At 35.9% G+C, this 14,661-nt stretch overlaps 1 protein-coding gene and 1 non-coding gene across 2 annotated transcripts; both read left to right on the forward strand.

The window, feature by feature from the left end:
• Positions 1-400: 400 nt before the first annotated feature.
• On the forward strand, positions 401-8,248 carry LOC588945 (uridine-cytidine kinase 2). Its single transcript, XM_788604.5, has 6 exons — positions 401-568; positions 2,484-2,634; positions 3,637-3,733; positions 5,206-5,345; positions 6,223-6,369; positions 7,075-8,248. The coding sequence occupies exons 1-6, from the start codon at positions 485-487 to the stop codon at positions 7,254-7,256; spliced, it is 801 nt and encodes a 266-aa protein (XP_793697.2). The 5' UTR covers positions 401-484; the 3' UTR covers positions 7,257-8,248.
• LOC115929391 lies at positions 6,452-6,527 on the forward strand. The gene has a single exon (XR_004066466.1). It is a non-coding gene; the product is annotated as a small nucleolar RNA SNORD36 (small nucleolar RNA).
• Positions 8,249-14,661: the final 6,413 nt, after the last annotated feature.

Here is a 14,661-nt window from a genome sequence, read left to right on the forward strand (position 1 = left end):
CATCTTTCAATCTTCCGGAAAATAATGCACTGGGTTATTTCAAGTGCGGTGTCGAATGCTGGTGACCGTGTTGGTGTTACGATGAAAACACCAAAACCAAGCTTGCAATCACCGAATTTTGTGTTGCAACGTGATGAAGCAGAACCTATGCATTTGATACCAGGCGTGCGGTCATTGTTTTAATGATGTAAAAATAGGGCACAAAGTCAGCTATAGAACCTTTATTTTCATTATAACTATAACATTAATGATAATGATAAATTAAATGTGCTTAATTATACTACTCTAATTTAACACAAAAGTAATTTGGAGAGGAACCAACCAAGTACAAATAATAAGATTCTATATAAACGCTATCGACTTGAAATAGGCTAAAACCCGATTACAATGCTATGACATCATTTTTCTCCATAACAGGCCTATGTACACAGTTCACTTTTGTTTAGAAAATACGAACAGCTGAAGATTCATCCAAGGAAACAAAATGTCTGAGAAAAATAACTGTACCAACGGAAGAGCTAAACGTCCATTCCTCATAGGAGTAGCTGGAGGTACTGCTTCTGGAAAAGTAAGGAATTGTTTTTCAAATCTTATTTGCTGTAATTGAAAAGTGAGATTATTAAAGCGGGAGACCGCGAGGTCGTTGCAATGCGAGGGAAACGTGTGGATGAGTGCGTTGAAGATAACAAAAGCACGTGTACAAGTGAATAGGGAACGTGTACGTGGATAATGAATGAATGAATAAACTAACTGTGACAGAACTGTGTGTGGCTTGTGAATACGTGTAACTTAAAAGATGTTCCCTCATGTCTTGCTTACGTTTATGTCTCTGAATCATGTTGGATTTCTGTTGTTGAATATCTGGTAGTATTTTATTCTAGCAATTAACATGTGTTGATTTAAACCAGAACTTTCTTTCCCATGCCCATGCCCACGCCCACAAAGCACAAGTTTCATGCCATTAAATAATTGAATCGCCAAGTACACACCACTTAATATGTACAGACTCTGAAAGGTTATTGCCGTGAAAAGGGCTTAGTTTATAGCCATGAAAAAAGCTTAGTTTATAGGCAATAGCTTAGGGCATGATTATTTTTATTATCCCTGCAACTTTGCAAGTGCAAATGAAATTGAGAAAATGATTTTAAAATTAAAACTAAAATTTGTAATTTTATGAAACGTAACAAAACAGCAAATGAGAAACTTCAGTTTTGGATCAAATCATAATTTCAGGTGGTAAGAAAAATGCCCAGAGGAGTCAAAAACATTAGTCAAAATTGAAATTACTACCTCTTTAGACTTCAAATTGCAAAAAAAAAAAGTGACCCAACCCCTAGACCGAAAGCTTCAGTCTCTATAATCGTCGGTTGTTCCACTGAGACTACGTCTGGCTCCACTAGACCTCCGGTTATAGAGACAGAACGACTGCCTATGCCATCCTGTGTTGAACTTATTCCGCTAGATTTTAGCCGCTAGGCCCCTCCCACAAACTTGCCACGGCCGTATTGTTATGCCCCCAAAATCCCCCAAAATGTCATTTTACCTCGTTCATTTCCAATTTTAAATTAGGCCTAGGCTATAATACATCGGTTCCACTTACTAACTTGATTGATATAATCCGTTTAATGGTCCCTTTTAAGGAAATTATCGGTCAAAATCGACATCCATGTTGAAAATCTTGCAAGCCGTTCACTGCCGTCAATCTCATCCCCTCTAGTCTACGCCGAAGGCAAAATGATTAGGAAGGAAAAACTGTGCGCCATCTACACGTTCGTAATGGCGTTATCACAGTTTTTCCTTCATAATCATTTTGCCTTCGGCGTAGACTAGAAGGGATGAGATTGACGGCAGCGAACGGCTTGCAAGATTTTCAACATGGATGTCGATTTTGACCGATAATTTCCTTAAAAGGGACCATTAAACGGATTATATCAATCAAGTTAGTAAGTGGAACCGATGTATTATAGCCTAGGCCTAATTTAAAATTGGAAATGAACGAGGTAAAATGACATTTTGGGGGATTTTGGGGGCATAACAATACGGCCGTGGCAAGTTTGTGGGAGGGGCCTAGCGGCTAAAATCTAGCGGAATAAGTTCAACACAGGCTGGCATAGGCAGTCGTTCAGTCTCTATAACCGGAGGTCTAGTGGAGCCAGACGTAGTCTCAGTGGAACAACCGACGATTATAGAGACTGAAGCTTTCGGTCTACCCAACCCCCTGTTTGAATCATTTTCAATAACGGGCTCTGGAGCTCCGACGCCTTTGGCATCGACGTCGGCGTCGGAGCTCCCTGGGGTTCACAACAAGCTAACATTGTGTCGCTCTCAAGAACTGATACCTCTGTTTTTACACTTTTCAGGTGTCATTTCTGCCATAATTTATTCCAAACTGTTACAGATCTTCATTTCATCAGTATCATTGTTACCAGAAATTAACCTACATTTTAAATTGCTCTCTGTCTCCCTCTCTGTGATCATCCTAGTCATCAGTATGCGAGCGTATAGTGGAGGCTCTTGGCCAGCAGAAACTGGACAGCAGACAGCGTAAGGTGACGGTCATCAGCATGGATAGCTTCTACCAGGACGTGGTCACTAACGAGGCTGCACCAGGGTCTTACAACTTTGATCATCCAGGTAGGAGCTTGACCATAGACTAGTGGATTGTTGGGAATGGGAGGGGGGGGGGGGTACAACTGTCTGCAGCAGGTCCTACAAATTTGCCCTTTTTTCTAACCAACTTTTTCGTCTACTCCTCCTCTCCTCCCCATTCTTCTTCTCATTCTCCTTCTTTTCCTTCTTTATCCTCTCTGTCTTCTTTCCTTAAAAAAAAATATCCTGGGATTTTTTTTTTCTCCATTGTTGATGATCTTGTTTTTGTTTTTGCTTTTTGCATCAGTACATAATTTAGTCATGTTTGACTATCAATTTACCATATATGCCACAATACACTGTTTCTTCCTGCAACATACCCTAAATCTCCGTGTATAAGGTGCACCTGTGTATAAGGCGCACCCCTATTTTGGGGCAAAAAAAAAAAAAAAAAAAATTGTTTTTTTTTTTTTTTGTTGTTGGTTGTTGTTGTTTTGTTGCCGCAAACCCATGCAAGGGAAGGACCTTCATTTTACATCGAGGTGCAGTTGAAGGCGCTGATTTGTGCTTGTGAACTTGTCACAAATAATAGTAACAATGTAGTTTTAGAAGAATGTGTAAGTTCATTAATGTAAATTAAAAACAATAGAGTACCTATGGTACCAATGGTGTACCTTGTGGTACACCATTTGTTATAGAAAAAAATATTTGAGGAATTATTATTATAAACTACATATTGAGATCTATTAGAAAGATTACTTTCAAACCAAGATGACAGACAAATTTGAGTGTTGTCATAGTTTACGAATGGTGAGTCAACACAATGATTACTGAGCTGGGAGACATTGCCAGGCAAAGCGCCATAAATTCTGTACCTGTGTATAATACGCACCCTCGACTTTCAATTTTTTTCGGCGGCAAAAAAGTGCGCCTTATACACAGAGATTTACGGTATCACATTTTACTTTTTTTAAACTCTTTTCTTATTTGTCTTGTCTTTTTGTCCCTTTCTTTAAATAATGACCACTTTTTTGTTTCGTTGGATAGATGCTGTTGATGAGAAGATGATGAAAAAGACCTTGTCTGAGCTCCGAGCCGGTCAGCCTGTCAGAGTGCCCGTTTATGACAAAGTCAAAAACTCAAGGTGATTATGTAACCCCCCATTACTTCAATATATATCAGGGTACCTTCACTTCCATTGATGCAAAGTTTGTTGAAATCATGATATGACTGTATTATTTCATTATAAATGACATGTGCATACATGTACATTGCATACCTCTGCTCCAAGTCCCTTGGAAAAACAATTGAGTCTAATATTGCTATGCCGGATAATGCCCTTAGCAACATTTCATTGTTGAAATTTCTTGTCTTAATAGATCAATATTGTTAACCCCCATAAAAAGATTGAACAGGAGAATGTACATTTAATACAGGCTGATGATATTCATAAGCAAGGGAAGTGATTTTGTTACCCTCCCCCTCCCCTTCCTTGATAAAAAAAGGAACTTGACAAAAATGAAAGAAAGAAAACAGTTCCAATGCTTGAATATACAATTTGCTGTCATGACCTTCATCTTTAAATCAGTATTATTATACACAAAAGTATCAGTGGAATCAAGTTTATTGTTACCATCCAAAAGAGAAGAAGAATTATCTTGCTTTACATTTCATTTGTTCTTTTGCAGCTCCGATTATTACTATACATCACATTCACATTCAAAAGAACTCAAATTATCATTGCAGAAATGTAGAGGCTCACTGTTGTTCCTTTTCTTGCTATTTTCAGCCATTTACAGACAATTTATTTGCAAAGGAAAAGTGACCTAATTAAACGCGGCTCATGTGTGAAGTGCCATTGGCCTGCATTCCAACTTCACACAAACTGTACATGTTGCAATAAAGGGGTATTTTTAAGCGGGAGGAGGTTGATGTCTTTGGCAACATTCCAAAGTGCTACTTGTTTCATTTCAAGAGGAAGTCCAGGCCTCTGTATATTATACCGTAACATTACCATTAATACTAATGAAAAGGGGAAGTCCATCTATGAATGATGACATTGTCTTCTTGTATTTTAAAAGCTCATATCACATTGATGTCACATCTCTATATGCTCCCAAAAGAGTTTGGATGTTATTGATAGGTTGGTTTTATTAAAAGCAGAAAAATGGAGGGAAAAAAAGAATAAGTAACAGTTTTAGGAAAATCCAACAACGATTAAGAAACTGAAGGTCAAATTGATCAGTCTCAAATAGGTAGCTCTGTGTCTGTGACTTAGACTATCGTGCAACACTCCCCTTTACTTTTTACTGAAAATTTCATTAAAAAAACATTTTATGCCTGTTGATGAAAAATTCTTAAGAATTGAACACGTATGTAAAAACCTTTCCAATGATATACATAATAATATTATTAGTTATAAATAATTATAATAATATAACATGTAGGGCAAAGGAAAGTCTCTCATTTTCTTTGTTAAAATAGTTAAAGAAATGTTATAAACAAAATGTTGGTACAAACACACTAGTAATGTCGTACAATATTGCATTTAACCTCAGCCAACTAAACTTGACGATCACATTTCTTTAATCTCCTCCTTTCTTTCTTGTTACTCAGAACGGATTTTACCCAGATATACCCAACAGACGTAGTGCTTATAGAGGGCATTCTTGTATTCTACTTCAAGGAGATCCTAGATATGCTTGACATGAAACTCTTTGTCGACACTGATGCAGACACAAGGTTATCAAGAAGAGGTGAGTTCAATTCTAAAAATTGTCTTCAACTAGTAGAGAAGTCGTGGACGAGTGGATTTTTCACGGGACTGTGGATCACAAAGTCCGTGGTTCAAGTCCCACCGCGGCACCAATGTCCTTTGGCAAGACATTGGTCCCACCGCGGCAACAATGTCCTTTGGCAAGACATTGGTCCCACCGCGGCACCAATGTCCTTTGGCAAGACATTGATCTACATTTGCCACTCTCCACCCAGGTGTTAAATTGGTACCCGGTAAGATGCAAAAGCTAATGTGCTTAGATTAGCAAGTGTGCGCTGGTAAAAATGACGCCTGGCTGGAATGCTCCCCAGGGAGTGGAGAATGTGCATACATTGTGTGTGGGTAAGCCTGAATCCAATGACCGGGGTAATAAAACATATATCTGTAAAGTGCTTTGAGAGGGCCTTCGATCCTGAAAGCACTATACAAGAACTAGCAATTATTTTTAGTACTACTACAATTATTTTTACTGAAATACATGGGACTTGATTTATCAGTACAGTGTAATATTATTGTACTGACAGTATTTGTGAATCTTTCTTCATTGAATCTTTTTTGTAAGTGAATCTCTTCATCAAGAAACTGAAATTTTGTTAAAGAGTAAATGACAGTCATTTTGTCAGAAACTGTTGTGCAGCTGGGAATTATCAGTGATAATATGATGACTGATGATGAAATATTTTCGAAAGTTTTCACCTTCTTTGACTACATTTATGTGAGACTTTACAGTTTATACATCAGTCAAATTGTGAACATTGCTATTATTACTTCAGCAATAAAAACTAAGAAGGTTTAGAACTTTTGTTTGGCACGATTTAGTACATCCCCATTTTTTTGTTTTTCCCTGTTTACTTCAGTGATGAGAGATGTGCAAGAGAGGGGCAGGGACCTAGACAAGGTGCTGGTGCAATACGTCAAATTTGTGAAGCCCGCTTTCGAAGAGTTCTGTCTCCCGACCAAGAAATATGCAGATGTTATCATTCCCAGAGGTGCAGAAAATTCAGGTAAGACTTCCTCTCTTTATTCTTCTCTGCTAGAGGAGTTATATACCGGTATGTGATAGCATTCTAATGTGAATACTCTCTTCTGCAATGATGTGAGAATTTCTTCACCTGAAATCAAAACCTGAAGATAACAATCGAGCTTTTTAAAACTGAGCAGAAAGAGTACTTCATGAAGTGATTTATGGTTGATGGTTAGATTTTAGAACATCGTATTTGGCCCCCCCCCCCCCCAAAAAAAAAAAAATTGTTTGCTTTTGTCCGATCAAGGTGTAGGATATTTTATGGTCCAATTTTTGTATCTACTTTTGTGTGTGTTTTTTGTTTTGTTTCTTTGTTTATTATTGTAAATTGGAATGTATCTAAATGTGGTAATGATTTCCATATAGTTTGTGCATGCTCCAAATTCAAAATAGATAGACTGGGTGACCAATTATTATCCTGAAATGTGAAATTTCAAATTAATTCCATGAGTTGGGGAAATGTTACTCCTAGATGCTTAGGGGGACATTAGAGTCCATGTATGGGTATCTTATAACAATGAGGTGTTCCTTCTTTGGTCAATCAAAACCTGCAAAGTGTGAATGTAGCTTGTCTTATGCAGTAATTCTCTGTAGCTCTTCTGCATAGCTTGTCTTTTACCCTTATGGTCTACATCACACATTGAACTCATTTTCACTTTTCCTCTCCCCCGTCCATCTTTTTCAGTTGCCATTAATCTGATCGTCCATCACATACGAGACATTCTCAATGGGGGCATCAAAACGGAGTACCAGAACGGCAAAGCCAAGCTCATCGATGGCCTTTCGACCCCCATGCACACGTCTACGCTCATCCCGTCTGGCCCTGTGGGAAGGAAAGCGTCAGAATCAGGAGGGCGCCCCCATTAGTCCACCGAAGGACAGCCATGTGCATGCTCTATTGATATGTGTGCACGATCACTCACCCACTCATCAGGGACATTTGTTATCTGTAGAAAGAAACGGGGTGGCTGAGTTTTAATCGGCTGATAACACTGGGAGTCTGGGATAGGGTGACTTCATCATGACCTTCAAAGAGCACTTCCTGTCTTGTATTAATGTATGATATACCATAATGCCAAGGATATGAGTCTACTAGAAGAGGTACCATACTTTCTTATAGATGGATATCATGTGTGAGTGTGTGTCTAAAATGAATGCATGAGTGTGTGTGTGTTTTGCAGAATTGCAAAGAAATGATTAAGTGGCAAGTTTGACCTTCTTGAGCTGAGGATGCTAATGTGTGTGCATGAAGTTATCAATATTTGTGCTGATCCTCAACAAATATATCTTGAAACAGTTCCGTCATAACTTGCTGGTAAAAAAAAAAGTTTTATTGTAACCCATGTTTTCCTGCGTTGATGTCCTCAAATTACTTTGGTTTTTGTGATATATTATTGGTGAAAAATTGACTGATAGTTGAACCTGCTGAGCGCTAGAAGGACAGTTGATTGCTTCTATTTAACACCCTTCTGGCTGTCAGCAGACGCTATGTTGGGATATCAAAGTCACAGAAGAGGAGCAAACTTTGTTTTCTTTTTTTATGTGGGTGAGTGATATTGAAGTAAGAATTGACTTTAATATCCTGGATAACATGCTGCTGCGTTTGCCCACAAGTAATGGATCACGTACGTGTACATGTATAAGTTATCCATTGGTATATGAATTCACGGTCGCATTCTTAATGACATACTTGATGGCATACTTGATGGCATACTTGATGGCATACTTGATGGCAATCTTGATGACATACTGAAGTTACCAAGATTCACAGGCTGAAAATTTAAAGGCTGTGAAAAGTTCTCATTGATGTGAGAAAACATTCCTTCTGAATCATGTTATAGAGAGGATAGAGAGAGAGAGAAAGAAAAAGAGAGGGAGGGGGGAGGGGGGACTCTGATAGAACAAAAGGTGCTGATAATAATTTTGAATTGAATGTATTCATTTTAGCTTTATATTTTCATTTCAGTTTTTTCTTCATTAGAATATTTTTTTTGGAGAAGAAACATCCCTGTTCTCACCAAAGAACATAGTTTTCTCTTGTGTGATTGTGCATTTCCTTATTTCTTTCCTTAATTTTGAATTTCATTTTTGTATGAATAGCAAATTTTTTGTTGATACTGTATTTGTTTGCTGCTTTTAATAGTTCAATCAACTTTGAGCTTTGTTTATTGATTACCAAACATGTTCTTTCAAAGATTTGACTGCAGCCAGCATTTCAGAGTTACAATGTAATGGATGTTCTGTTTTTTCAGTAGTGGCTTCAAAAACTTCATATGGATATATTGCTAAATGCTTTTCCACATTTGCAATTCAGTAGCATTTGGTTTTCTTTAAAGAAAACTTAGAAAAGCTTTTTATTTTTAAGTACAATTACATGTTTCCCTATTTGGGTTCATGTACATACAAGCTAGTCTGGTATGTTTAGCATGGTTTAATAAAATACTCTGTAAAAAATTACTCTGACAGAGTCCAACAGGTTTGTGAAGCAGATGCCACATGATATTACAGTCGATGTGCTAAGATTGACAACTCATGCAAAGTAGTGCACGTTATCATGCAAAAATGTTATGGTGTATGGATGTGTCGCATGAAATTTGCATATGTAAATTAACTTTATCCATAGGAGAATGCTTGTAGATTGTGTATTATCAAAACTTCTCAGTAATTGTTGACAGGGGAACATGTACTTACGTCATTTATTTGTTTCATTTTTTTCTAAACGTAGAAAGACATTTTGTATAGAATTAAAAATCTAAAAGTTTGCATGTATGGTTAAAACTATTCTTAATGAGTTTGTAGTTTAAAAGAAATATTGATTCTTTATCTTAGTTTATTCTTAGTTCAGAAGGTTGCATGTACAGGTACATGAACAATCTAGATGTAATTATGATATATTGTTTTCTTGTAATTATGATAGCAGAATGCAAAGAGTAAGAATGTATTGATCCTCAGAAAGAACTGAAATATTGACCAAACCAAATGTGGTCTTTTTAGATTTTTTCTTCAATTCATTTTAATTTTAGTTTATATCAACTGCTTTTATGCTATCTTCTAATTATCCGTTGACCTTAAAAGCAAGGTAGAGGCATGTCGCTTAGATAATGTGAAGACATACAATGTATCACATTTGACCTTACCTGCAAAGTATGCAGTGTCTATAAGTTTTTCCATGAAAATGCTTATCTTTTAGATAGCGCTTTGAGAGACTATCATGTGTGACGTACATGCGTGCATACAAACAAAGAGAAGCCTCTCATTCTGTATTCTCTTTTCAATCGTCGGTGTACATTGCAAGAAATGGTCATGGATGAGAGAAATTATTATTTTCATAGTCACATTTGAATGATTATGTGAGAGAATATAATGTTTATCACTCGATGACTGTGGACAACATATTTCCCATAATGCATTACATCATTACGCTTGAGTCTCACGGTGGGCTTGAGTCTTACAGAGTCATTCAATAAAAGGCATTATCTTTGTATTAAGACTTACAGGTACTCACTTATGAAGTTAAATATTACAAATGAACGTTCTATAATTGTATCTTACATCTTGAGCTTTACTGATAAGATATGTTACACAGATATACACTGTTTTAAAGGTTAACTTCCTGATTGTTGATGTTATAGTTAAAGGATGACAACAGGCAAAGTATTTTGACAATGTTTCCTTTAATTTGATAATTGGATATCATAGGTACATGTAAACTTGCTGCTATTATCACACAGTATTAATAATGAAGCTATAGTTGCTTAATTTTGTTGTAGTTCACGGCACGACAAAAAAAGAAAGTGTTTAGCAGGGATAGATCCTTAACTCCTGTTTTTTTTGTTTTTAACTCTCCTTCCTTATATATGCGGCAGTAGTTCTGACTTCAGGATAGGTGAAAACATACTCTTTCATTTAAATTAAATGTTAAATTATATGTCCATTACATTCATGGTATTTTCATTATAACTGCCCTACTTAATGTATTTGCTCATTAACAAGTATATGTACCGTACATCCTACTTAAAGGATGGTGGCATTAATTTTGTATGCATGTATGCGAAATGACATTGACGTTTTCAAGATCCTTTTCTCTTCTTTGAAGTCACTTTTCTGTACGCAGGATCTACAAATGCATGAAGTATGTGAACATTTCAATCTACCTGTAATTGTACAGTAAGTACCGGTAAGGTATTTTTTATGTATCATCATTATTAGTAGTCAAAATTTGTTCCATATACTGTACGTAAAAATGCTGTTAGTTATAGTGATATTCTGAAAGAATGTCAACAATAGATTTACATTACGTGTAGTTTGGTCAGGCTTAGTTGTTTTGATTTATTTATTGACTGTTAACCTATTTCTTATGTCTATGATGTGCGTTTTCATTGTTGCTCTGAATTTCTGGGTGAAGTCATAATATTTTACATTGAATGTGTTATTCTGTGATGTCATAATATTTTTCATTGAATGTGTTTATTCTGTAGCTCTGGATTTCAAAATGAAGTTGTAATATTTTTTGTTAAATGTGTTTACACTTAATATCTGAAATTCAGAGTGAAATCGTAGTACCGGTATACATTGAAAGTGTTCACAGTAGCTCTGAATTTCGGGGGTTAAATCCCAAAATTTTTACATGGAATGCGTTTACACTGTAACACTGAATTTCATTGTGAAGTTATAATATTATACATTGAATCAATTTGAAACATAAATATGATGCTTGATATACCCTGAATTACTTGTGGTACTACGTCATGAACAGGGATGTGCACTTATTATACACTCAGGAAAAAATGCTTAGAATCCAGCTACAAGTGAAGCGTGGCTTTAGAACTTCCATCAACTGGATCAGAAATGCGTCTGGAACAAATTTTTATAGGCAAGAAATCAGCAAGATATATGTAGCATTTATACATTAGAAATAGCATAGGTGTCAGGCAGCAGTTGCGGTGTGCTGCGATATTTGAGAGATTTCTGAAGACAGTTGTTCTATAAAGTCTATCGCTTACAGGAACTGGTTACTAGGAGTATTAGAAAATTCAGTAGTCGGCTGGGTTCTCTGTTATGTGTGAGGCAGTAGGATACTTTTAAACCATTCTTTTTAGGTCAAATTGCAAAACTTTCAGTTTCAATTGTCTGAGTAATGAGCTATTGCAATGCATGGACTGTCGTGTGTTGCGATGATGTAGTCAAAGAATGTGAAAGGGTTAAAAATGTACATCCTTCATTCGCACATCTATCTGAGCCTTACTGCTGTGTACCTGGACACTAGTATATAGTTGGTCACATTTGTGTTTTCTCTGTTTGGAATACTAGTATTGGGTAAAACAAAATATGTGGCTCTGAATCCAAGCCTACAAGATCAGTTATCTTGTTATGTTATTTCAGTATTACATACTGTACATGTATGTGATGTTTATCCTGGTACTGGGTTTATACAAGAAAGAAGAAGTTTGGAATTATTCAGGAGTACAAGGCAAAATAAACAGAGAAACACATGAAGAACACCTCAGCAGATGTTCTTGAAGCATAATGACTTAGGTCCAGGTGTACACTCCAACAAAGTGGGTTCGCTGATTTATGGAAAGCCAGGTGTCGACTTCTTCATTCAGTAAACGTTAGTATAGTTCTGTAGGAGAAAAAAAATTCCGAAGATTATGTCATGAAATCAATTTTTCATTTCATGACAGCATTCTAATTCACTACAGACTTCCAGTAATTTGTACGGAATACAGGGGTGGTATTCTGAAAATGATATATATGTTTTTTGGGGGGGAAAAGATGTTGACTTTCATAAGAAAATCAAAATTAGGACAAGCTATTGGGTAATGTTTTTAAGGCTGGCTGTGTTCATGTAAAGTTAAGAGTATCTGCACTAGAACCAATGGTACATGTAAGTGCTAGTTTCGTGCAATCTGAGTTTATGACAATCAACATAGTTTCCCCTAACGTTAAAGATTATATTATTTTCAGAATACCTCCCCTGAACTCGACACTTGGTGCTCACCAAATCAATGGACAAAATAATAGACGATTCCAGTTGCCTCTCAATCATCTAGGATAGCTTATTTTGTTTATCATACAGGTTTCCTATACCCTCCTCATGCACCTTGAGATGACTTTACATTCTGCTGGAATACATGAACCTAAACGGATTTGTACATACAAAAATAAGTTGTGATGTAATTGTGTTGTAAATAATATCTAGGGTACATAGTATTGTACATAACTAGATAATGTAGTCAGTTTTGATAATGCTGGTTGATTTGCTTTGCTTATTGTAACAACGGTGAAGTGCATGTTAAGCTTCTCATTTGAGAAGTGAAGTTTAATTCATTCAACAAGTTTTTTTGATGTACATGTATGGACAGAATCTTGTACAGTTTGACAGTATTAAGGTGCTTGTGTGAAGTCATACACAGTGAAACATTGCTTTATTTCTAACTCGACAACTTCCAAGGTTTCAGTTTTTCATTTTTGTCCTTCGTAACACTTGAAGCCTTATGCGATTGACCGCAATGCTTTCCAGATACATGTATTCCAGACCTTTTTATTTTCTATTATTTTTAAGGACCTTAAGTTTTTGTGACATTCATCTTTGTGTCTTAAAATCTTGCTCTCCCCATCTTTGATTTTTAATCTTCTTTAAGCTTTTTAGTATTTCTTAGCCATGTTTTTAAAGGTATTGGAAGAGTAACCCGTTATTTTCAAAAGAAAGGATAAACAATTCTTGATCAATTCATTATAGATAACATTTTAGTTTGGAGTTCAAAGTAAGGCTTTTTATTATTTTAATGCATCTTGCTTGCAACTCTTAATAGGATCAGAAAGATTATGTAGCTTTTGCTCAAATTTTTGGGAGAATTCGTAATATTAGACGTTCTTTTTTTGTAGTCCAGTGAAATGTCGATATTTCTACCGTTTGAAAATGATACTATCATTTTTTTATTGTCAAAATTGTATTTGATTACAAAAGACACATTGCATCTATTTATTTTCATGCTTTTCGATTTCTCTAAAATATTTATTCCTGTCATTTTAATTTTTTTGAATTGATTCCTAATCTTGCTTTCCTTTTCTAAATTTGAATTTCCCATGCCTGTATCATTCATTATGTTCACTCCGATTAAGATTGATTATTTTCTGAATTGGATGACTTGTAATCATGTATTTGAACAGGAAAATGTTTATAAGCCTGTTTACAATTGTTTACTGTAATAAATGCCTTTGAAAGGCCCAATTGAAATTTGGTTGCCAGAATCTAAATTTATTGCAAGTCCTGTCTTCTTCATGATTAATAAACAAGTACAGAATTATTCTAAACCCGTCTCTTATTCTCTTTCTTCTTCTCTTCTTTTGCAATACTTTTACAATTTTCTGTGTTTCATTCTCTCTCTCTCTCTTTCTGTCACTCACATTCATTCTCAAGCCTTGCTCAAATATGCGGCAGTAAACCTCGCTGGGATTTTATTAATTTTAAAGGAAACCAAAACCTTCATACCAAGTTACTTTTATTGTAAAGTTTAAGATATTTGAAAAATATCAGTGAAAATTTGAACAAAATCGGGCAAGGAATAAGGAAGTAAGAGCTTTTTGAAATTACTAGCCACTAGAGGGCGGTATTCAATTTGATGACATCATCTGTGGACATCAAATTTCATGTTTTTCTTGAGATAATCTACTCCCCTGAAAGCAAGATATAGAATGCAAAATGATATTCTACTTCATATGTTATGAAGTCGGATCAAGAACACAAATAAATACGAAGAAAACAAAAAAAATTGTGAAATTTTATGTACAAAAGGCATGGAGAGTTGTTCACAGATGATGTCATCAAATTGAATACCGCCCTCTAGTGACTAGTCATTTCAAAAAGCTCTAACTTTCTTATTCCTTGCCCGATTTTGTTCAAATTTTCACTGATTTGATTCAAATCTTTTAAACTTTACAATAAAAGTAACTTAGTATGAAGGTTTTGGTTTCCTTTTTAGTGTAATATGCTTCACATTTCTGTATACAAAGAGCTCAGAGAATACGAGTAGGACCTTTGCTGAGCCCAGTTACCATTTATTTTCTTCCAGTGATACAATGTTTATTATACAGTAGGCTTGCGGGTGCACCGTGTGAGAGAGAGAGAGAGGGTTGAGGAGTCCTGAAAAAGGACTGACTCGGTAATCTTTCTTGGGGGTGTGTAGTCCTGAAAAGGACCGTTTGTTATCTTTCTTAGCTTATAGTTCTAAGGAGAACTATAGCGCTTGGAGAGGATGAGGTGGCTCGT

This window comes from Strongylocentrotus purpuratus, unplaced genomic scaffold, assembly GCF_000002235.5.
Source record: "Strongylocentrotus purpuratus isolate Spur 01 unplaced genomic scaffold, Spur_5.0 spur5_scaffold_4, whole genome shotgun sequence".
Taxonomy (NCBI): Eukaryota; Metazoa; Echinodermata; class Echinoidea; order Camarodonta; family Strongylocentrotidae; genus Strongylocentrotus; species Strongylocentrotus purpuratus.